At 39.8% G+C, this 26,063-nt stretch overlaps 1 protein-coding gene across 12 annotated transcripts in view; it reads right to left on the bottom strand.

Moving 5' to 3' along the window:
* Positions 1-685: 685 nt before the first annotated feature.
* Positions 686-26,063, bottom strand: part of INO80D (INO80 complex subunit D) — a 60,665-nt gene continuing 35,287 nt past the window's right edge. For all 12 annotated transcript variants that reach the window (XM_069578095.1, XM_069578102.1, XM_069578100.1 and 9 more), the window contains 6 exons: positions 19,227-19,451; positions 15,347-15,456; positions 13,479-13,612; positions 6,826-7,043; positions 5,944-6,101; positions 686-4,515 (listed from right to left, as the gene is read on the bottom strand). In XM_069578095.1, the coding sequence (XP_069434196.1) occupies positions 3,350-4,515; positions 5,944-6,101; positions 6,826-7,043; positions 13,479-13,612; positions 15,347-15,456; positions 19,227-19,451 (2,011 nt within the window). In that variant the 3' untranslated portion in view covers positions 686-3,349. The remainder of the gene's footprint in view (positions 4,516-5,943; positions 6,102-6,825; positions 7,044-13,478; positions 13,613-15,346; positions 15,457-19,226; positions 19,452-26,063) is intronic.

Here is a 26,063-nt window from a genome sequence, read left to right on the forward strand (position 1 = left end):
CATAATCTACCCAGATGTGCAAATAGCTAAGCCATTTTTACAGGGGAAAATCAATGTCTTAAGCACTTTAACTAAAATAATATTAACAGTTATGTAGAGACCGTAAAGGAGAAAAACACATCTTTCCTTCGGATGCTGTAGATCACAGCCAGTGAACATTATACATTAGCATGGAATTCAGATTCCCAGAGCACAGAATGTATCCATTAACTGCAGCAACTTTGTAAATTGAATCACATTGACACAATCTAACTGGCCTTTATAAATGGTCCCAAAGAACTGCAGAAACAGAGTGAACCTTCTTTGCCACTATTTCTCATAAGTTGAGTTTTAACACTAAAATGACAACTAGTATCCCCGTAGTAAGATAGAACTTTATATAAAATTTGTTTCTGATTCCAGTACTGCCTTATTGGAGCATTAAGTGCTATTTTAAAAGACACTAATTTTCATATTTCTGGAGTAAAAGATATTTCATTCCTTTCTTTCCATGTTAATAGCAAACCTGCTGCTAAGAGACTAAAATTGCTCCATTAGCTCAACCAACAACGTAACGGTTATCTCTGGGTTCACAGATGTTCTTCTCTTTCCAAAAAGGGACTCACAAGAAACAGCAAGAGTAAAGTGAATCGCAAGCTTGGATATTTGTTTTGAAGTAGACAAAATGGAAGAAAAAAAATTTTTTTTGCTACTTTCTTAAATCTACACGGGTACTTTCTACGGGTGCCCTTTCTTCAGCTATTATCATGGGCATCTACACAAAAACGAATTTACTCAAAAGTTTTTGGTGTGAAGCTGTAACTGGCAACATTCCTGATCATTTCATGCCTCCTTACCAGAAAGCAGGAAAGGGCTTAAAAATGCACAGAAAACAGAAAATTGCAAACAATAAAATGTGCAACTTACTGCAAACTCAGTTTTGATAACTGAAGAATTTTAAGCAGCTACCACAAGGGACAAATTGCCAGGAAAATTCAAATCGACATCCCATGACTTTCCCTTCACTGTCAAAGAAGGGCTGATAAGAAAGTCAATGTGTATGTACCACTTTTACCTCAGTAAAAAAGAAAGTCAACGGGCTGCTCTGCTACAACCTGTGATTAGTACACAATGGAGACGGAATCGAATCACTAAGAATGGACAATTAGCATGTGATGGTTATAATGGGATATGAAGAGTTCAGTGAACTAAATGACACTTTTGAGCGGAGGTAACTACACATAATCATTTCATTACAGTACATTAAAATTAAAAAGCTTACTAACATAGGTTCACAGGTGAGAAATATTCAGATTATCTGTTCTCACCATTCAGAATAAAAATTTACGGTGCTACCAAATATAATTTTGCTTTGTGACATAATTTTATAATTTAGAAATTTCTCAATCTGCAAAAAAGGCAAAGCTATTAAAAAATAAATCTTCCAATCAATTATCATGATTAAAAAAAACCTAAATATATTACAAACATATTTTTGGCCCACAAAAAGAAAATTTCAATAAATACAAAATAGGGCATATCATGATTTCATACAGTCATGTGACATTACCCCTCCATAATCTCAGGCACGTGGTATCTGCATAATGCCTGCTGATCACCATCATTCCTTTAAAAAGCAGAGAAAGAAAAGCTTTCAAAAGAAGGGACTGGTTAGAATTAGCATGGCATAAAGAGAAATACATAGAGGAAGTAGGAAAATACATCCAAATCTTTACCTATTGAAAAGGAATTAAGATCAAATATTCCCTGACAAATGAATTATTATATCACATCATTAATAGATATGTTCTCTCTATGCATCTTTTAAAATATATATATGTAAATTAGACTAGATTCAGGTATAAATAGCCAATGGTATCTCAAGGGACAGTGAAACTTCTCAGCAAAAGCAGAGAACAGATGCCTTTAAAATCTAGTTCCACGGAGGGTGGGGGGTCGGGGAGAAGGCAAGTTAAAAAGAAACCTCACATATTCATCTCATAGTCACCAACTTACTAAACTATCCAATATGACTTTTAACCTTCAAGATCTGGTATTTCAAAAAAGTTCCCCAAACTTAAACCTAAATACTTAAAATTATTTTAAAAGTACCAAAGGGTGAGTAAGATTTATGTCTAATTTCCATATTTTGCTTTGAAAGAAAAATTTAAAATGTATATCCTTCAGATATTACATGTCACTTCACAACTGGTACATTGATTCTACAAGTGTCATTAACATTTTACAAACTTTACCAAAGAATCACTACTGTAAACATGAAAAATCCCAAAGCAAAAGATGGATCAAGGAGTTCACAGATCCCATCTCTCCAAACCAATCTTGAACTATCCTGCTTTTCACATCAAAATATTTTCTTTAATTACATCTTGCGAATATATTCCATGGAAGAGGGATTCAGAAACAAATGTGTGTCTAAAAAGGCAACGCAACCAACCACCAGACCTCAGAATCGCAGCAACCCCTGCAGTCCCTCTGGCCAAGCTCTTCACCACATCCGCCGGGCACTGATGTGAATTCAGCTTTTTGTGTTCTGGGCTAACTTAGCAGAAAAGGGTTGTGCTACTCACGCCGCCAGACCGCCACCCTTCTCCATTTACCAAGGTCGGCTAACTCAGTGGGAAAGAATGACCAACCTTATTAGGGCTCTGAGATGTGGGAAAGGAGAAGAGACTTCTACTTATTAGGAAATAAGGAAAAAAAAACAACAATGGGACAGCTGCTTCCTGCCCTGCACAGAAATACACGCGTGGGTGCACACATACACACAGGCAGTCAAAAGACTAATTCTTTTTCTTTTTAATTAAACATGATCACAATTAGGAATGGAATCCTGGCCTCATGTGGTGTTTGAGCAGTTAGTGCTAAGACAGAGGCCTGAATCTGCCTCTGCACACCATTTGCCATCTCTTACACAGAACTCGATGAACAGGCTCATTCTAGCTAGAACCACCTGTGTAAAGACCTGGTATTAGAATGGAAAGCGTTGATCTGCAATACTAGGAAATAGTAAAGGGCACTGGTAATCTGAGGTATCTTCCACTTCTAGGACTTGCTGCTGAAAGTCGATTCTATCCAGTCACTGTGCTGAGCCGCTAAGGAAACCATTGGGGGGAAGGTGGACCCGCCAGGAGGGAACGAGCACCAGTGCCAAGGAGCACATGTGAACACTGAAGCGAGGTCCACCGCAGGGGGAACTTCTTTAACTGGAAAAGGGGAGTTCTCCTCTAGTCCCCGTTTGTTATTTTTAAAATCTTCTTTAGGAAAAGGGGCAGAGGGGGTGGGTGATAAAGAGGGAAAAGAAGATAGAAAACACCAGGTTCCCCACCTGCCTGCAAACACACAGACACGCTCAGTTAGGGGAGGTAAAGGGAGGAGACGCGTTATTGGTACTTGTAGCTGTGGCACCTGTTACTGTGAAGCCTGTGGGAGGCGCTATCGAGCTGTGGCTGGGCTGCAGGTCCTTGGGAATGCCACTGTGAGAACTCAGCTGGTGGCCGAAGGCTGCGCTGAACTGAGGGAGTTGCTGCTTGGGGGAGGTGGAGGCCAGCAGTTCAGCGGAAGGCCCCATGCCACTGAAGCTGGTCTGCGGTAACCCCGGAAGCACACTGGAGCTGCTGGGGGTCACGGTGGCGAAGGCAGGCTGTGTGGTCTCTGAGTTCGAAGTGGTGGGCGGCGTGGAGAGGGACGTGGAAAGAAGATGCCCATCAGCGACGAGAAGGTTGCTGAACGGAGAGGGGTCTCCGAGGTTGACGGGGAGACTGCCCCAGTGAGTTCTGGGGTTCACGACCCCTCCGAGTGGCACCTCAAGTGGCGTCGGGAGCAAGTGCTGCGCCATGACGGGCATCTCTGCTGAGAAGGTAGCTGCCATGTTATCACCAGAGTAGGATGTCGTGTGGGGAGAGGTGATGTGGTCACTGTAGGGAGACGGCACGTGCTCGCTGTCATAATGGCTTCCATGGGGCGAGGAGTGTGAGTGATCACTGCTGTATTGCTGTCGTGAGGTGATTAGGTCATCTGCCTTGCTCAGCAGCTGGGCAGGATGTGGCCTCTGGGAGGCATGGCTGCCATCATGAAGTCCATGAAACTGTCCTGGGAAGGCTCTCTCCCCAAGGGCACTCTGGCTCATCAGAGTGGCAGAAGTAAGGCCGACGCTGGCGGGGGCCGAGAACTGCCCCTGGATCTGCCCTGCCAGGGGTGTAGGTGGGTTAGACAAGGTAGCTGAACGGAGCAGGCTCTCATCCAGCTCTAGGCTAGAGAAGTTGTCATGGACTATACGCCCATTCAGCAGCTCCCCCAGGTCCGTGTTGACCTCTCGGCTCAAGGACGGGATCCCCGACGCTCCCGTCCCTGTGGAGAACACCCCTATTCCTCTGTCTGACAGCTCCTGGACGGGCACACCGTCTGACTGGGTGAGCACCCCAATGGTACTCAGGCACTCGAGAGAAGTCACGGCCTGCAAGGCCCGTTCAAGTTCCTCGGCCTCTTCGGTGGTGGGGAGGAGGTCTCCGTTCTTTCCTGGGTAAACAAGAGCTATCAACAAGTCAGTGGGGCTTCCGCCATCCTGACCACAAAAACCATACATTGGAACTATCTGTCACGATATTCTACTAAGGGCTGGGTTGGAGAGCAAGAGTGACATATTCACGGCAGGACAGGTGAGCCTGAACCACATTTTCGGGTCACTGACAGCACTCTCACAGCCATCTCAACACAGTGTGCAATGCTCAGGAATCTAAGGATTACCTATTTAAAACCCGGGGTCACTATCTGATTATAGGTATGTTTTTACCCAAAGCTATATTAAGACATTAAAACAGAAAACATATCAGTCGGTTCACATTTGAGACAAAAGGCTGTGCAGGAGGAGCCCTGTTAGCTCTTCTGCTCTTGGGCTCTTTCAGCTGGAGGGACAGCCGTGAACCCAGAACCCAGAACTCACACGTGTATCTCAGCACAAAAGCAAGTGCTCAGCTCACTTCGTTGGTTACCTTTTCCCACGTTTGTGCATTACTCTCTGCTCTTCCCCTCTCACATGTCTCCCATTTCTAAGGAATTTTCATAAAATGGAAGCCACACTGATTTCCTTTCCAATATCAAAAAATCTACTGTTAGGAACTGGAGTAATCTCTATAAAAATATCCAGTTTTTAATGGTGAAGGAAACATTCTCAGAGTAGAAAAGATTTCCCTTGAAAGCACTAAACAATTGGTGGGGTTAAGCAAACTTTGTTGTGGAAAAGTGCACTTCAACTGAAGTACCGGGTGGGATATCAAAATGAAGACAAGTTCTGAAAAGTTCAATAAACTCAAGTTTAAAATGTCTTTATTCAAAAACAAACTAAAGTAGGGACATTCCCTGGCGGTCCAGTGATTAGGACTCAGCGCTTTCACTGCCACGACCCCTGGTCAAGGAACTAAAGATCCCATAAGCCATGCAATGTAGTCAAAAAGAAAAGGTTAGAAAATAAACTAAAATTACTGATTTTGGGGCTTCCCTTGTGGCTCAGTTCAATGCAGGAGACCCAGGTTCAATCCCCGGGTCGGAAAGATCCCTTGAAGAAGGGAATGGCAATACACTTCAGTATTCTTCCCTGGAGAATTCCATAGACAGAGAAGCCTGGTGGGCTACAGTCCAGGGGGTTGCAAGAGTTGGACTCAATTTAGTGACTAAACCACCACCACCACCACCACCACCACTCATTTTAAAGGAATAAAGTTATAAACCTAGCTATCAAACCTACTGATTTACTAAGCCTAATTTATCATTTTTTAAAAAATGTAAGCCTTCTAAAGAAAATAAAATAGCTTCAGGCACTTTATACTTTCTGTCCATGTTACATGTGAGGAGGAATACTTTGAACATATTTTTTAAAAACTATTTCCCTCTTTTTAAAAAAAATTCATTTGAAAAACGAGTTTTCTTGAGTCAAAATACTGACCATACCTTCAAAAAAATCGAAATCTTGTAAGTCATCAGGTAGCCGTGGAAGGACGTCAGAGAAGTCCTCCTGGTTCAATTCCAAGTCGTGTGGAATGTCAGTGATCTCATTGGCAATGTCATCCGGCAACTCATCAGCGCTCAGCTCCGGTGTGGACGGGCTCCTGGGGAAGATGACACAGTTGGCCCACCATTCCCACTTTACCTTTGCACCAAGTCACCAGAAGCAGAAATGGAAAACCCTAACTCAAAATAATCTCCTTGCCTACTTTAAGATCTAAAACCAGAACGGCAGACCTCACCATATGCAGTCACATATTTCTACAATTTTTCACCCATGTATTAAGAGAAGGAAACCAGTTTGAGATACTATTTTTACTGCAAATTAGTAGAGTGAATTGCAATTTGGTGTACTAGTAGAACGAATTACAATCTGGTCTATCAAGTGTGTCTTACTATTTTCTGGTAGAATTTTCAATCTGGCCAAAATAATTAAAAAAAGAAAAAGATAAAACTGAAATTTGCAGCTGAAACAGAAGCATCATTCATCGGGTCAAAATGCTTACCCCTGTCAAAATTAATAATGTATCACATTTCTGATGGAATGTTTCTGTTGGAACATATATGCAATTTCTGTTGAAACAGAAAAATCTGAGAATAGACAATTAAATTCCCAATATCAGCATCTGCTCTCTTGGGTTTTAATCAAAAACTTTACTTCAGATCTAAACCTGTCAGGTATCTGGTAAAAGTCCTACTGGAAACTACAGAGTCTAGGCTGATACACCACAGGGTGCCTTTAGCCTACTTCCAACAGGAAAGGAAGCCGATGTTCTGAGAACAATCAGAACACGTAAAGGAGACGTGAGTCTTGGCGCAGTCACTGACCGCATGTGGGAGGCCTCCACTGGCAGTGAGACGCTGGTGGGCATGCTGAGGTTCCCCTGGGGGACTGCAGGGGGGATGGGCTTCTGGGGTCGACGAGGTCCACGCCTTCTCTTCTTCTTGTGTTTTTTGGTAAGTGCAGGAGGCTTGGTTTTTTTCCTGGGTTTCCTCTGCTGCTGGTGCTGAACTTTACGGGAGCTATCTCCTCTCAAGAAATTATCCTTTGGAATGAATAAATGGGTATTTTTAAACTCAGATTATTCAGGAAAAAGCAAACCGCTATCTGAAAAAAACACTTATATCTCTTATTATTTTATACAGTGCCCCAAACTATTATAACAATAATTAAATGAATAAGAAATTCATTTTAAAATTTAATTCACATCAATTCAATATATACAGAAAGCTCATTCCGCACTTAAAAAGGCATTGTCACAGGTGCTGTGGTATAAAGGAACTGAATAAAACTTGATTTGCACTCCAGAGGAACTTACTTGGTATCCCATGGGAAACACATGAATACGAGTATACATAAATACTGCAGGAAAAACTGGGCAATGATGATATAAATACCATCTAAGGGTATGCAAATGGAAAATTCATTATTTGTAGTTATATGGGATTAAAGGATAAACAGGACTTTCAGTTGTTGGGATAAGGGGGAAGACCACTCTAAGCTAAAGGAAATAGCACAAATGAGACAAAAAGGACAGCAAATAACTGAGGATGGCCTGTTGCTTGAGGATATGATGGAGGGTCAAATATAAAAATCAGCTGTGAGGAAGTCGGGCACCAGATCCTGTATGACTCTGAATACTCTGCTCAGAATTTTAAACTTTATTTTGTAGGCAATCGGGAATGATTTTTGATGACAGCAAATGTTTTAAAAGGATTAACTGGACTTCCCTGATGGTACAGTGGATAAAACCCCACCTGCCAATTCTGGGGACGTTGGTTCGATCCCTGTTCTGGGAAGATCCCACATGCTGTGGAGCACAGCTAAGCCTGTGTGCCACGACTACCGACCCGCACTCTAGAACCTGCGATGTAACTACCGAAGCCCATGTCTTAGAGCCTGTGCACCACAACACGAGTGCACCCCTGCTCTCTACAACAAGAAAAAGGCTGTGTGTGGCAATGAAGACCCAGTGCAGCCAAAAAATAATAGGGATAATAATAAAAGGATTAACTAACCTGCCAGTAGCACTGTAAATGAATAAAGAGAAGAGGCAAGTGAGTGAAGGCAAAAATTCCAATCAGAGGGCGATTTCAACAGATATCAGAAGATAAACGGCTGAGGGCAAAGTGAGCAAGAACAGAAAAGCAAGGGCCTGCTGAGAGAGAATTCTCAACATGTGACAGCTGCGTGGATGTGGTGAGGATGAGGGGAATATAAAACTCTCAAGTGTTTCTAGAGTTTCTAGTCGAGGTGATTGTTAGGTGAGGATGCCGTTCGTGGGATACCGAACACAGCAGAATAAACAGAATCAGAGTTAAGGAATTCAGCTGGGCTCACACACAGTTTGAGGTGTGAAGATGGCAGGGAGTGAGGGCAGGAGAAAATTGTATCTGGTGCACAGGATGCCAAGAAAGGGATGGAGGTGTAGACTTGGAAGTTGCGACACAGTGGAAGTCCTTCAAATAATTCACATGGTAAAGAGAGAAGACAGTGGGGAGACAGCTTTATAAAACTGCTGCAGTTAAGTGAGGAGGGAAAGGAAAAAGAACCAGCAAAAACAAGCAGCTTGCACTATAACTAGCTTTCTTCAGCTAGTAGCCTTAAATCTAAATATGGTATTTCATCAATTCCCAGATGCACATTTTACTATCACTACAGTCGGGGAGCATTTTACAATAATGGCATATTATTATCTCCGTCAGCCAGGTCATTATAGTTGCTGCTGCCTACATGTTCGAAGTTGGTCGTAGCTCTCTGTACTCTCCTTGTTTGAACTGAGGTTCGTGCATTGTTGGTTTTACAATGTAGAGGAAAAACATGGGTATGCAGAAAGGCACAGAAAGAAGCAAGGTAGAAAATTGTTATTAGCGAAGCAAATATTCATTATTAAAGAACTGACCACAATCCCCACCTCTACCTTTTTTTTTTTTCCGCAAAGCAACAACCAAATGAGAAAGGAAAATAATCACAAAGAGAACAAAGCTGTGTTATAGCACGTTATATACTGCCTTTCACACATCAAGAATTAGCTGAAATCAGGAGTGAAATAGAAGATAAAAATATTTATGTCTAAGTCTAAAAAAGCTATTTTGATAAGTATAAAATAAAAAATTTAAGTGATAAGAAATGCACTGTGCAACATTTTTCCATCTGGGTGGTATATATAATAATTGTGGTTTTTATGATTGATTTCACCTTTGAGTTGATGAATTCAGTAATAACTTTTATAACCAAATACATTAAAAGATCTGAAGACTAATAAGTATCAGTAGCAACAAACATACCAAGAAAGAATAAAACTAAGCATAAATCCAAGAAATCTAAAGGAAGGTTAATCCCAGCCAAACACCTGAATCCAAACACAATTACAAACTCAAAAGTTGCAAACAAATTTAGAAAACAACAGAAGACAGGCTGCTTTCCAGCCTCTGTAATTCCTTTCGGTTCAACACTTGATATCTACATTTTTTATGCCCACTATGCAGTGAATAAGCAGCTGCCAGTCCCCACCAGGAGCTGGCATGCACTCCAGGATCTCCCTCTAGCACCAGCGTGGGTCTTGAATATGAGGAAGTCAGAGAGCTCTAGTTAGAAATATACAAGCCCTACTAGTTCTGGTTCTAGGCTTCTTCCTTACTCTTCTATGCTTATGCTGTGTATCCTGACAACACTCCACAAAGAATTGCCCGTGACCGAGGCCCCGCCTGGCTCTTGCTATCCCCTTACTTGGCTCCTCCAGAAAGCCCAGCACCCATGTCCTAGAAGCATTCCTTTACTTATGCGACTCACAAACACTGTTCATGAACACTGTTCACTCCCAGCGTTCTCAACTGTCCCCTTCTATTAATATTTCTCTGCAGGACAACAACCCATTTAATAACTTACCCTCTGTTCTATGAGTTCATTCCTGTTGAATACCATGTTCTGTCTGCCAGCCTGGACCTCGTACAGCTTGAGTCGCTTCTACCAATGGCTGTCCTATCCAGAATCTCCCCCAACCCCACAAGCCATGTGCCTACTAATAATTTATTCAACAATTACTTATGGAGTATCTTTGCTCCAAGCACTGCAGATACAGCAACGAACAAACAACGTTCCTGCCTTTGTGAAGTTTACATTCTAGTAGGGGGATTCAGAAAATAAATTAATAAACAACATGAGGTAAATACAAATGTTAGGAAGGAAAATAGGTAGAGTATGAAGATTCCCTGGTAGCCCAGTGGCAAAGAACCTGCCTGCCAATGCAGGAGACTTGGGTTCGATCCCTGGTTTGGGAGGATCCCCTGGTGAAGCAAATGGCAATCTATTCCAATATTCTTGCCTGGGCTTCCCTGATAGCTCAGTTGGTAAAGAATCTGCCTGCAATGCCGGAGACCCCAGTTCGATTCCTGGGTCGGGAAGATCCACTGGAGAAGGGGTAGGCTACCCACTTCAGTGTTCTTGAGCTTCCCATATGACTTAGCTGGTAAAGAATCCACCTGCAATGCGGGAGACCTGGATTCAATCCCCGGAGAAGGGAAAGGCTACCCAGTCCAGTATTCTGGCCTGGAGAATTCCATGGACTGTATAGTCCATGGAGTCGCAAAGTGTCAGACATGACTGAGGGACTTTCACTTTCTTTCACTCATTCTTGCCTGAGAAATCCCATGGACAGAGGAGCCTGGTGGGCTATAATCCATGAGGTCACAAAAGAGTCAGACACGATTTAGTGACTGAACAACAACAGATGAGAATAAAAAGTGGCAGGGAAGAGGGGAGGTGGAAATGAACGGACATTTGATCAGAAATCTGAATGATATGAAGGAGTGAGACATGGAGAATTTGGGGAAAGAACATTCCAGGAAAAGACAAAAACAAGTACAAAGCCCCTGAGATGTGGGGCTGTGCTGTGCTGTGCTGTGCTGAGTTGCTCAGTCCTGTCTGACTCTTTGAGACCCCCCTGGACTATAGCCTGCCAGGCTCCTCTGCCATGGCAAAAGGAGGCATGAAGACTGGAGTGGGTTGCCACGCGCTTCTCGAGATGGAGGCATACGTAAAGCGTTTAAGAAAGAGCAAGAAGGCCAGTGTTGCTGGAGCTCTAGAGGTGAGGAGAGGGTGTAAGATGAAGCTGGAGAGGTTGCTAGGGCCAGATGAGGAAGTGCCTCACAGGCACGATTAAGAATTTTGAACTGGATTCTAGATGCGATGTGAAGCCAATGGAAGGTTTTGAGCAGGGAACTAAAACGATCAGATCTATTTTCTGAAAGGCCTGCTCTAAAGGCTACATACTGAACGATTCCATTTATAAGACACTGGAAAATGTAAACAGAGACAGAAGTAGATCAGTGAGGATAAAAAAGGGCTGACTACAGAAGGCAGCACTAGTGACTTTTGAGGGGGTGATGAACTATTGTGTATCTTGATTGTGGTGTGTTTATGCAACTGTATGCACTGTCAACATTCACAGAACTGTACAATGAAAAGAGAGAACTTTATTATATGTAACTCAAAGACAGTGGGACCCATGTACACGGTCTACACCGACTGATATGCAAGCAGCACGTGGGTGCAGGAGGCATGGCACGAGGAAGGGAGCCTAATTACGAGACTTTTACAATAATGTAGGGAAAAATGATGGCGTATAGTTGGAAAGTACAGCCATGAGATTAGCATGGTTTTTACCATCGAGATTCTCTCACTGGCGCACTGATGGAATACAAGTGTTGCTATACTCTCTTATGTAATTTTCCACTTAAAAATAGCTCAAACCAGTGTCAGATTCTACAACTGCCTCCACAGAGAAAACCATTTGTATCATTTGTATCACTGTAAAAACTTTGCATTGAAACTACCTTTAAAAAACCTGATTAATATAATTTTATTTACACTATATTTTTATTATATAATAAATATTATTTTATGACTAAGTTTATTATACTAATTCAACCTTATGTTTGCCCAGCTGAATTTGTCTAAGTAGAATATTTAACCAGCTGAAAAGAATGAACTGCTTTCAATTTCTTTAGAAGTATTCACATAATTGTTATACTGATCAACTCACTGAATCAATAAAGCAGATCCTGAAGTATAGACCCCCGCTTTTTAACAATATTTTCCTAGTCTTATTAGAAGTATGCTAGAATGGTGATCATTTACTTCAGTGGTTTGAAAGCTACAGAGCCTGTGTTACCAAGGGTCCATGAGACCACAAATGAAGGTCCCCAAAAGTGGTTCAAAAAACATATGAAAGTCATTCTTTAACCATGATAAAGCCTCAATGAGCTAACAAAAATGTCTTTATTTTAAACGTTAAAATAATTACTCAACATTTGTATGCATAATTTTAGTATACAACATTTCAAAATATATGGTCAATAACGTAAATCTAAAAACCAAAAGACATTCAGGAAGAAGCAGCCAGTAAACTTAATATATGACAGCTGAGGTCTAAAAAGAATGAGGTCTAAAAAATTCTCGATATGCACTTAGCTAGTGGCCATGCCAAGACCACGGTGTTACAATACGAAGCCCTGTGCAGCAGCCACTGGGTGACCCTGTCGCAGCCCTGCAAACTGAAATATGTTCATAGCAAGTAAAGGCTGTCTTACTCAGTTTTTTAGCACACAGGCACCTAGCACAATCCTTTGCAAACAGCAGAACTCAGGAGTGGTCTCATGAGGAACTGCCTTTATCTTAAGTGATTATATAATTCAGACAGTTCACTGATTGAGACTTGTCTCTCCTCTCAATTATTCTGCATTAATTAGGGCTTATGCTACCAGCACTAACTAAAGCAATAATTAAATTCAATGGGATTATAATAGGGTTTGGCTTTTGGCTGAAATTTCACCAGATAAGCAAGACATTCACAGAGTTATATATACAAGTAAAGCAAAAACCTAGAGAAATGAGGCAAGAAAGATCTTGGAAACTCTGCTTAAGTATAAGAAAATGTATCTTAAGAAGTATAGACTAAGGTATAGATAATAAGCAAAATGACCATATCTAAGTAACTACTAAATATTTTCTAGTTTCTTCTGTAATGAGGGTATAAAATTAATAGTTTATTATCAATATTTTTTTTTTTAGTGAAATACAACAGACTACAAAATATGAGGTACTAAAAGAGCTTCACAAAACTTGTTTCAGTGATATATATACACACATCATTTGTACCAAGTCACAAAATATTTCCTACTGTGGATAGCTATCAAACCATTTAAAGCCTCAAACTATTATATATAAGATGGATAAACAACAAGGTCCTATTGTATAGCACAGGGAACTATATTCAATATCTTGTGACAAACCATAATGGAAAAGAATATGAAAAAGAATGTATATACATGTATAACTGAGTCACTTTACTATAGAGAAAAAAAAAATCAACACATCATCATGTCAAATATATTTCAATAAAATGTTTAAAATACCAATATGAAAAAAAAAAACAAAAACCTTGAAAGCCTATGTTGCAGAAAATAAAATCTGAACTTACCATTTTTTTGGCATGTTCTTCACACAGAGGTGTCTGGTGTGTAATGTCAAAGACGGGCACAGAACACTGCTGTCCATCTGCGAACTTGGCTGTGCAACTTGAGAAGAGTTGCTGAGAGCGGTTTAAAAGGATATCTGGGGTTTTCTTAAGTTAAGAATAAAATACACTGAAACAATTTAATTTTTCAATTTCTATATAAAATGTATTTCTTCAGTTACTTGTGCTTAGTAATCATAAATTTTGTTTTCTACAAAAGCTAAAGAACCAACCCAACTACTATTACAGAAAATGGTAACAGTTGAATTTATCATCTTCAATTATCAGAAGATACTTCTAAAGGAGTCTATTTTGCTAATGAGTTCCTAACATGAGTCTCGCTTATGACCATTCTGATTTCTGTTATTTAGAGAAGCAGGGTCATTTCCTTCCTAACATACTAACTCCTAAAAGTTATACTATGATGGTTTAAACAACAACAAAACTTTCTTTTAAGGAAAATTTCTGCCTAAGATACTAATCAAGAATAAACAGTTACAGATTTAATTACAAAAAAACTCATCTATCCATATTTGAATTTTTCACTTCACATTTCCAATACCAAACTCAAACTTCTAACCTATGAAAAATTACTTTAAAATTAAACCTGTACTATTAAAAGTGGAACACCAGCTTTTTGTCATCATCATTTTTAAGCATTGATACTTTTAGCCACTATATATTTCCACAGATATACTTTATATCTATTAAGGGAATATCTTTCATTTATTCCTTTATGCTTTTACAATTAAGCATACAGGAAAAAAACCTTTACTGCACAGAAACTGTTGCTGAAAAAGCTGTGAAAATACAATACCAAGAGAAAGGAAGGAAAAACTCAGAAAGATAGTAAAGAAAAGTAATTGCTACTATATTAATTTTTAAAATCCTACTCAACTTTAAATGTTTAATAGAAGTGAAAGTAATAAAATTTCATGATCACCCTGAAGTTCCTTAACATAGGTTTTCCTCATGTATATTGTCTTATGATATTGTCTTTCCTAGTTAGTGATGTTTGTTATCTTTCATACATTTCAGATCAGCAATGTACTCAATAAAAAGAGCAAATTAATCCCACAATAAAAAAAAAACACAAAAAACTGTAAAACTGTTTAACTTTCTTGGAAGACTAAAGACACGGTTTTTGAATAATGGGGTTTGATTTTCCTGTCAATGAGTGTCATGGTTATCTCTTACAAACTACCTACAACTACTGGAAGGACCAGAATCCTATTTTTAAAAAAATTTATTTAAATGACAGCCACTGGAAGAACTTACTACTTGCTGTCCATTTTGCTCATTTTGATATAATTGCTGAATACAGAATTATAATGACATAAGCAGAAAAATGGAGAAGGCAATGGCACCCCACTCCAGTACTCTTGCCTGGAAAATCCCATGGACAGAGGAGCCTGGTTGGCTGCAGTCCATGGGGTCGCTAAGAGTCGGACACAACTGTGCGACTTCACTTTCACTTTTCACTTTCATGCATTGGAGAAGGAAATGGCAACCCATTCCAGTGTTTTTGCCTGGAGAACCCCAGGGACGGGGAGCCTGGTGGGCTGCTGTCTATGGGGTCGCACAGAGTCGGACATGACTGAAGCGACTTAGCAGCAGCAGCAGCAAGCAGAAAAAAAAAGCTATTCAGTTTTTGAGCAAAACAAATGCAAGAAACTTTGAGTAAACACCAAGAAAATCAGAAGTAATAAAAAAACTATTTTAAATACTAAACAGCTATGATTTCAAAAATCATTCACTTGACCTAAGAATGAAATATATCACCCAACGAGTCAGTACTTTCCAATGTGCCCTCAGGTTAGTTAGGAGGATACGTTGGAAGCAATGTCTGGTGAACGGAAGGGCTTTGTTGGTGCACTGTTCGCCCTTCACGGTCCCACTGCACGCTGCAGCTTCCATCTCCTTCAACGTGGTCCGACTTATGCTAAGGAATGAAAAACATAAGAATTTTTTAAAATGCTTTAAGAATCGAGGGCAATTATTCCATAATGTTACTATTTTATAACATTCACACTTTTAACTACCTAGATTCATTAATTAATATGCAAGTCTGAATTATAATGACCAGTTGTAATATTTCCCCAATTGACAAAACAAATAATTACATTATAATTTGGCCTCAGCTATGTCTATCTATTTTGGGGTTTTGTTTGGCTTTTTTTAAAGTGATATTTTGGTTTCTTTTACTTCACAAGGAAGCAGTAGAAAATAGTGAAGACCATGAGACTAGATCAGACGAGACCTGGTTCTGAATTTTGGCTCTACCTGTTACTAGCTCTGTGATCTGGGGCAAGTTACTGCCTTGCTTAAGTCTCAACTTCCTCACCTGTGGAGTGCAGATAAAGAGTCCTCTAGCTGACAGGCAAGCAGCAAAAGACATATCTAAAACACCACATGCAGTATAGAGTATGGTACATGGTAAAGAATCAATGGTTGTCAGTCACCACTATTATCAACGTTGTTAGATTTTGGCCTCAGAAAGCTTCTAAACAATACATCTGCAAAATAATGAACCTAATACATGAGGAATGGGATGCCGGAACAGAAAGCTAAGCAATGAAGAATCTCCTTTCCACCCCTGTCTCAATTTGCCAGCTTCTACTTGCTCTATTAATTAATATATGTTCATTTTATTAGTTTGTAATCCTTCCATAGTTTCATACAAACATTAAATTTTTAAAAAATTTTAATTCTTGGAAGTATAAAAACTATGCTATCTATGTAATTCTATCAAATATCATAAACTATTAGGCCTTTACACGTGCCTGAGTATGGAAAAAGAATCTACTTGGTGCATTGAGTCACCAGTCAGGCATCAAAAATTGAAAAATCTTTTGAATTGTTTGTTTCTAGTATCCTTCTAAGGATTTAAGTGAGATGATATACATTAATTAGAAAAGGTCATATAGAATCTAAGTTCCAGATAATATTTCTATTACAACTGTAACTTTCATATAGTGAATGTAAAAAGGCACTGCCTTAGAAGCTGCTTTAATTAAGAGTTCTACTAGGTTTGTCAGGATCATGAGTGAGGAAGTAGGTCATTAAGCTCACAATTTCCAAAAATTGAAGCTTTACTATTTTGGCAGCTAAGCCCAATTTCTCTTGGTCTGGATTTAAATAGAAGGTAGCTCTCTAATTTGAAGGGATAACTTTCATTGAACTCTTTAGTAATTTACTCAACCATCTGCCAGGCCTAGTGGTACAACACAGCCCTCACTTACTTTATCCTAAACTTCAAAGTAAACCATTGGCTTCAATTTTAGAATCATCATTATGTTCTAACTCACCAATCTATCTCTTAAAATAAACCCAAAGTCAGGATTTCAATATCCCCATAGAGAATAATCCCAACAAAACAAGGATTTTGATGCTGTTAACATGAAAATATTTACTGTGGGCTTCCAGTTTATATGCTCTACTGGATCCCCTGTTAAAAAAGAAGACTCCACACAAACAATTCTACCTTTCTGCAGAATTGTGGGCTATAAGATATTGAGACTCAGGTTTATAAATGTTAAGCTATTTCAATGGTTTATTCTACATGCTCACACATAAATGACAAAGTTACTAATAAAGAATATTTTAATGTTTAGTTTATATCTAAACCATATTTTAAGAATACCTATTAGAAGGTAGCCATTATAGTTTCAATTTCTAAACTATTTAACAGCAACTTTTTAAATGTTTTCTGTGGAACTAGGCCTCTGATAACAAAAATATTAAATACAGAGGAAGTTAGTCAACTGAGTTGATTTTTGAAGACCTTATATGTAATGTAAAGCAGTAAGGAACTAATCACCAAGGAATGATTATGGCACACTGGCATATGATTATCAGCAATGTAGTGAGCAATAAAGCATTTTATTAATCATGGGGAACATAGATGATATCACATAAATTTGAGATCTGTAATTTGAGTTCATCTTGGTGTCTGTCTTGCAACACATGGTTATCATGAAATTTTCTGAAAAACATCACTAAAGGTGGTTTGGGAGATGATAAGAAGGGGTCGATTCTGCCAGTTAAAAATCATAGCCAAGTACAGTTTCCATACAGATAGCGAATTGTCCCAAACTCACAGTATAGTCTCTTTATACGTCACATCTTTGACAGAGTTGTACAATATATGAGACCCAATATACACAACGATCTACATCTAGATTGCTCCATGCTGGACAGAACTAAAATTCCTACTGAAATTACACACCTGAAAGCATTATATCATATAAATGTTAGATATCTTTATTTTAAAACGTGTATCAAAATGAGTGAGTTCTTTTGATAAACAGAAAACAGACCCTCACTTGTTCAATTCTATTCATTCATTCATCAACACTGGAGATTAAAAACAAAATATACATTGTCCCTGCCCTCGTCTGGTATGACAGAGAGACATTAATAAGTATAAAATTCTACAATGAAGCAGAGTACAGATCACAAGAGCGTATGTATTAGGAGATGAAACATAGTCAGGGGAATCTGGGAATGTTCCTCTGAGAAAAACAAGTCTCTGACCACGTAAGAAGTAAGTTAAGCCCTAAATACCTTCTCGTGCAGACACTACCTCCATGAGAGGAGGCTGAGAGTTCTAAAAGCGAGAGGAAATACTGCAGGCTGCAGTCACTATGGCGGTATGTCAGATACCCATAAATAGTTTCAAACCACTCCAAATATGCCAAGAAGCAGAAAATTCTTAAGGGCATATTATTTTTTGAGATACTCAACTGGAAAATAGGTTACTTTGTTAAAGCAAATACAATGAAAATCAAAATACACAAAGTGAAAATGAAATTTCAAAAAGTATAGTATCGTTATGTAAGGAATTTGATCAATAGCTACAAAGCAAAGGTTAATTTTTAGTTTCCAGCTTGTTTTAAACCCCTTTTCCCTCAAATGACTCACGATCGTCCATGAAAAATTAAAATACACAGACTACAAATGTTTTAAACTTCATCAATAATCCCATCATCTTGAGATAATTCTGGTAATATACAGGTATATAAACCCCAAAATGTTTTACATATATAATGTTTATTTGCACACACACACACAGAGAAAAAGACTAGAAGGAAAAAGAATAAAAATATTCATAGTGCTCGTTCTGTTTTGTGAATGGTGATATTATGGAGATTTTCTGCTATTTTCCATATTTTTCAAACTTTCACAATAAGCAAATATCTTCATTATAAACAGAAGGGATTTTTTTCCCCCAAAGAAATCCAATGTAATAAAACATTCTGAGTATGATATTTGGGATAATGTATATATTACCAGAAAATGTAATGGAAATGCTCATATAAGAAAAAGCTTATTATTAAAGTCAAAAACATAAAACACCACTTTGGTAGTTAAAAAAAAAACTATAAGTATTGCTTTTACAAGAAATTACTTAACAAGAAATGTTTTAAGCATTGTATTTTTTAAAGACAGGTAGCATTCTCAAATCCTCTACTAAAATTCTAATCGAACTCCAGCAAAATTCTAGTAATACTTTTTTTTTTTTACGGTCAGCTGTGGCAGGATTATTTTGCCATCGCTGTAGAACTTTGAGCAACAAAACCAAAATACAGGGCTTAAGTACTTCAGGATAATATGTCCACCACTCTCTGTGTCTTGACTATCCTCTCAAAAAATAGAGAAAACAAGACAAGGTGAGTTCTTAGAAAACAGGTGGCTGTGTGGAGCTCTGACCTGGCTCGACTGCGTGTAGCTCTCTGCAGTTCCTGGATCAGCTGGCCAGCACACTCTGGTTCTCTACTAGCCGCCTGCAGCAAGGCCTTCCTCAACGTGTGCCGGCATTTCTTTTGACGAGAGTCTGCCCGCTCCAGGCGGCAGAGGTGCTTATATTTCTGCTGAAAGTAAGTGCAAAGTTGGGTCACCCTGGAGCTCCTACTCTCCGTGTCATCATCATCCGACCTAGAAAGCGCAGGGAGAGAAGCAAAAAACTTGATTACATGGGAGGTGCAGGTCGAGGAAAGGGGGCTGGATGTACAGGGCTGAAACTGGTGGCTCATGAACACACACGATGAAACGAGAGGAACAGAATTCAGTAGAGCAGCTGAAAACGAGTATAGTGTTTTAACACTAAGTGGGCAGTAGAGACAATCCAATGCTCTAAGAGGCTTAAACTTCTTAATCTGTCATAATTGAGACATTCCATTTATCTGTGTCTTCTAAATTTTAAGTGAAGAGGTATCTGGGGGAAGAAAATAATTTCTTTACTTCTATTTACTAGAAAGTCTGAATAAATGACATGAAGGTTATGATGAAACACTCAGCATAATATCATAAAAGATAGGTCATACCAGAAATGGAGCAGTGAATACATCTAAGAGCTGCCCTTTCATATGCACTGGTTTTTAACTACCTTCTTTTGCTAAGCACTAAAGGAATTTTGATTGTAGGGATCACAATCATTCTACAGCATTTGTTCAAACTAAGGAAATATCCTAAACATTTCACATCCCAGGGAATTACACAGAGGCTTTTCTGTCTTTGGATTCCCTAAAGAATCCGCTTGCAAATGCAGGAGACGCCAGCAATGTGGGTTCAATCCCTGGGTCAGGAATATCCACTGGAGGATAGAGGAGTCTGGTGGGCTAGAGTCCATGGGGATGCAAAGGGTCAGACTCGACAGCACTTTTTGTCTCTAGGCTAATACTGATTGATGGGTGGCCCTGGCTGGAGCACTATGTTGAAAAGGATGCTGAGAGCACATCAGGCTCAAAAAGAAACAGTTCAGTGGTTAGTTAGCAATGTCTACCTGTCTACCACCAGGGAGAAGGCAATGGCAACCCACTCCAGTACTCTTGCCTGGAAAATCCCATGGACGGAGGAGCCTGGTTGGGTGCAATCTATGGGTTGCAAAGAGTCGGACAGGACTGAGTGACTTCACTTCACTTCACCAACAGGGAAGTTAACAAAGTCATTTTCCTAGGGAACAAATGTGACCTCATTCTTTTTTCTTTTTTACTATTAGGAATAATGCACATAAGACTGGAAAAACCAACCTGTGTTATATATTACCTTCCTTCTCTTATATTATAACATAAACAACACACGCGTGACACTCCAAATGATATATAGTATCTTACTAATTTGCAGTAAATCCTGCTCGGTTTCTCTTCTCTTCTTGAGTGGTATCACTCCTCTTTCCTTCAAAATAGCTCATAACCAGCTACACTGTAAACTTCTGTTTAGTATATGTCCTAAGTCATGTTTTCCTCAGCACAGTTTTTACTACAGATATACCAACTGAAGGATCTCACTTCAATCTCTTCCTCTATTTGACATTCAACATTTGCTCTATGTCTGTCATGCTTTGTGAAAAGCTAGGAGCTATTAAAATTTCAAATTTCCCAAGACCTACCCTAGATATCCGTGCATGTGTGCTAAGTCATTTCAGTCATGTCCAATTCTTTGCATCCCTATGGACTGTAACCCGCCAGACTCCTCTCTCCATCCATGGGGTTTTCTGAGCAAGAATACTGGAGTGGGTTGCTATCCCTCCTCCAGAGGATCTTCTGGACCCAGAGATTAAACCCCTGTCTCTTATGTCTCTTGCACTGGCAGGAGGATTCTTTATCACTAGCGCCACCTGGGAAACCCACCCTAGATCTACTGACCCAGAACTTCCATGGCATAAAACACAGGACTCTTTTAATTGCTCCCTAAGTCTCACAGCAGGTCTCCACTTGAGAGTTCTGGTAGGGCCAGTAAATGCTGTTAGTATGTTTAATGTGAGATAGAAAACAACAAGTAACATAGGAGAGGTACAGATAAAATGCTTTTAACGCCTACTGAAAAGACTCCAGGATGAAAGGCTTTGTAGAGGAGATGACAACAGAACAGAACCTTGAAGAAAAGGTGGAATTTGAAGATGAGAAAAGAAAGGGATCTCACAAGGATAAAGCAATATGCCAAGAAACAGAGATGGACAGGATGGGGAACAGCAAGGACTGAAGAGCTTAGGTGAGCTAAGGAGCAGGGTATGGAGAGTACTGATGGGTAAGGCCAAACATAAAGGCCAGATTAGAGAATTTAACCTGTATTCCACAGGCAATGAAGAACTCTGTAGATTATTAGGAATACAGCTAACAATAACTGAGCTGTGCATGAGAAAGACTACACATGGGCAGATATAAACGGAGAAAGAGACAGAAGAAAAAAGTAAAGAAGAAGTTATTATAAAACCCCAGGGAAGGGCTTCCCTGGTGGCTCAGTGGTAAAGAATCCACCTGCTAATACAGGGGACATGGATGTGATCCCTGGTCCAGGAAGATCCCACCTGCCTCTCAGCAACTAAGCTTGTGTGCCAGAACTATTGAGCCTGTGCTCCAGAGCCCGCGAACTGCAACTACTAAGAAAACGCGCCATGACTACTGCCCCTGTGCACCGAGAACCTACAAGAGTTCTCTACAGTGCAATGAAGAGTAGTGCCTGCTCACCACAGCTAGAGAAAAGCCCTGCTGCTGCTGCTGCTAAGTCGCTTCAGTCGTGTCTGACTCTGTGCGACCCCATAGATGGAGGCCCACCCGGCTCCCCCGTCCCTGGGATTCTCCAGGCAAGAACACTGGAGTGGGTTGCCATTTCCTTCTCCAATGCATGAAAGTGAAAGTGAAAGTGAAGTCACTCAGTCGTGCCCGACTCTTAGCGATCCTATGGACTGCAGCACACCAGGCTCCTCTGTCCATGGGATTTTCCAGGCAAGAAAGAGTTCTGGCAGCATCAATTGGCTGTGACTCGGCACAGCCAATAAACAAATAAAATTAAAAAAAAAACAAAAACAAAAAAAAAACATCTCCAGGTAAGAAATAACAAAGACCCCACACCAAGATGGCAGCTGGGCAAGTATTAAAGACGTGTCAGCTTGGCAAGGAAGAAGCCAAAGGGACAATTATCACCCAGCAGTTCCACTGGCAAAGACCAGGAAACAGCAGCAAGAGAAAATCTGGGGTAGGAAATAAATTCCATTTTGCGTGCATACATGCACAGTCAAGTCCGTCTCTTTGCAACCCCACAGACTACAGCCCACCAGGCTCATCTGTCCATGACAAGAATACTGGAGGGCTTCCCAGGTAGAGCTAACTGTAAAGAGCCCTCCTGCCAATGCAGGAGACGTAAGAGACTCAGGTTCGATCCCTGGGTTGGGGAGATCCCTTGGAGGAGGGTGTGGCAACCCACAAGATTCTCCAGTATTCTTGCCTGGAGAATCCCATGGACAGAGCAGCCTGGTGGGCTATATAGTTCGCATAGGATCACAAAGAGTCAGACACGACTGAAGTGACTTAGCACACATGCAATAATAGAGTGTGTTGCCATTTCCTTCTCCAGATCTTCCCGAATCCACGAGTGAACCCCCATGTCCCGTATCTCCTGCATTGGCAGAAGGGTTCTCTACCACTGAGCCACCTGAGAAGCTCAAATTCCATTTTAGACCTACGTAATTTAAAACGCAGTGGAGCCATCGAAGGGAGTGGTAGAAAACCCGTTGGAAATTATAAACTTGAGCACTTTTAGGGAAGAGATACAGATTTCAAAGTCAACAGCTAACAACTGGGAGTCACTAAAAGTAAAACACCACAGAGATAATAGAAAGAACAAGACACATAAGGGCCATTATCATAAAAGAATTCGGTGACTGGGCATGAAGGATAAGAAAGTCAATAATGACTTTGAATCTGCATAACTAAGAGAATGGAAGTGTCATAATAGAAAGAGGAGAGAAACAGCTAAGTCTTTAAGGGAAAATAAAGATAGGGTGACTAATCAACTGCCAACACTGTTATTTAAAAAGACTCTATTATTGCACAGAAAATGGACTGAATGAATGGTTCTCAGGTTAACCATGGGAAGCTGCACCTGGATGTAGAGGCATGTTATGTCGTGATAAAAGTTTTCAGAGCTTATTCATAACTTTCAAATTTATCTTGCTGTGGCCCCATAACGGGCAGTTTGCAGACTAGTACAGGTTCACAGACCATCCTTGGTATGGTCCTAAACTAGATAGTCTTCAAGGTGCCTTCCACTCTAAGACAGCTTGAGAGTAATACTTCAAGGGGCTTCCCAGGTGGCTCGGTAAAGAATCCACCTGCCAATGCAGAAGACTTGGATTCGATCCCTGGGTTGGGAAGATCCCCTAGAGTAGGAAATGGCAACCCACTCCAGTATTTTTGCCAGGATAATCCCCTGGGCAGAGGAGCCTGGCAGGCTATAGTCCACGGGGTTGCAAAGAGTCCAACAGGATGGAGCATGCAAGTACATTCTTCAAACCTAGTTGCTGAGGAAGATTACCAAACTAGGAAGAGAAAGGCCAGGTCCTACCATTTACCAGCAGCGACAAGAGGTTGTACCTACAGCATTCCTCAGTAAGTGTTGTTTCCTTCCTTCTTTAAATTTTTTCACTGGTGAAATGAGACATAGCTGGCTCCTCTATCTCCCATGGTTAAGAGAAATAATATGTGTGAAATCACAATATAAGTACAGGCATTAAGATGCTACTAATAGCCCCACGTACACAGCAGTAAAATTCTGAACCTGATTTCCTAAGACTTTAGGCCTGTCTGTAATCTCAGAGCAACAAGAAATTTTACAAATAAAATTCACGTTAATTTATTAAAACAACAAAAGAGCAAAAACTTTCCACAAAGAAAAAATTCAGGACCAGATGGATTCACTGGTGAATTATACAAAATGTTTGAAGAATTAGAGGGCTTTCCTGGTGGTCCAGTGGTTAAGATTCCATGCTCCCAATACAGGGGCATGGGTTTGATCCCTGGTCGGGGAATTAAGATCCCACATGCTGCAGGGCGCAGCCAAAAAATGAAACAACACAAAAATAAAAACTACAGTAAGATGTCACCTTCAACCTGTTGGAATACCTACTATCAAAAAGAAATAACAAGGGCTGGTGAGGCTGTAGACAAAAGGGAACCCTTGTACACTGTTGATGGGAACGTAAACTGGAGCAGACACTTGGGAAACAGTCTAAACAGTTCAAAAAATTAAAAATAGAACAGAATTACCACATGACCCAGCAGTCTCACCTCTGGGGACATACAATCAATGGAAATGAAATCACCGTCTCAAAGAGATATCAGCATCACCAGGTTCACTACATCAACTCACAATAGCCAAGATGTGGAAGTAACCTCAGTGCCTACACACAGATGAATGGGTAAAGAAATTGCAGGAGATGTACATAATAGAATATTATTCAGCCACAAAAACAAAAATCCTGTCATTCGTGATAACATGGAGGGACATCAAGGGCATTATGCTAAATGAAATTAAGTCAGAGAAATAAATGCCATATGACCTCTCCTTGTACGTGGAATCTTTAACAAAAGACTTGATTGGTTGATGCCAGAGACAGAGGTATATGGGAGGAAAAACAGATAAGCTATGTTTTAGGGCATTTTGTTTTATTTATTTTTTAGTTTAAATCAACTGAATAATAAAAAAGGATTCTGCTTAGTCTCTCATGGTAGAAAAAAGACCGCAAAAGAAACTTTTCGAACACTGATACCAACAGTCTCACTCAGGAGCTGGCGGTCCTACACTCCATCTACATTGTCTAACCCCATCTTTCACATTCAAGCATATACATGTTTTCTCCATCAGCTAATGTAGTAATATTAAGGATAATTTAAAAATAAAGAAGAGATGTAATTTTCCTAAAAAAAAAAAAAGTCGAATAGAGATTTCAACATCCCATTCTCAGTAACTGATAGAACAAAATGAAAGGAAATCACTAAAGATGAAAAGAAAGAAAATCAGAGAAAACCTCAACACTATTAACCAAGTTGACCTGACATTTACAGAACACTCTAATCTAAATGTGATCTCTGATCACAGTACAATTAAATGAGAAACCAATTTCTGATAAATCTCCAGATATGTGTAAACTAAATATCACTTCTAAATAATGCATAGGTCAAACAAGGTATCGAAAGGGGTATCAGAGTTCCCTGGTGGGCCAGTGGTTAGGACTTCCAGATCTTACTGCCAAGGGCCTACGTTCAACCCCTGGTCAGGGAACTAAGATTCCAAAGGCTGCACAGAGAAAAAAAAAAGGAGGTGGGGTGGGTATTAGAAAGTATTTTGAATTTAATAAAAATGAAAATATGTCATACCAAAATTTGTAGGATGCAGCTAAAAACAGTGTTTAGAGGAAAATGAATAGCACCAAGCATCTATGCCAGAAATATCTCAGATTTACATGACTTAAGCTATTATCTTAAAAACTTCAAAAAATTAAAGCCAAACAGAAAAAACAATAAAGAACAGAAAGCAACAAAATAGGACTTTCCTGATGGTCCAGTGGTTAAGACTCCACACCCCAGTGCAGGAGGTAGGGGTTCAATCCCTGATCAGGGAAGATGCCACATGGTGGAGCCAAATAGAAAAGAAAGCAATGAAATAAAAAATAAGAAATTAAAAAGGAAGAAAAAGCAATGAAACCAAAAGCTTTGTTTAAAAAGATTTAAACCTATTATGAAGCTATTTTAATTAAAACTTTGAGTTATT

The sequence above is a fragment of the Ovis canadensis genome, chromosome 2 (genome assembly GCF_042477335.2).
Source record: "Ovis canadensis isolate MfBH-ARS-UI-01 breed Bighorn chromosome 2, ARS-UI_OviCan_v2, whole genome shotgun sequence".
NCBI lineage: Eukaryota > Metazoa > Chordata > Mammalia > Artiodactyla > Bovidae > Ovis > Ovis canadensis.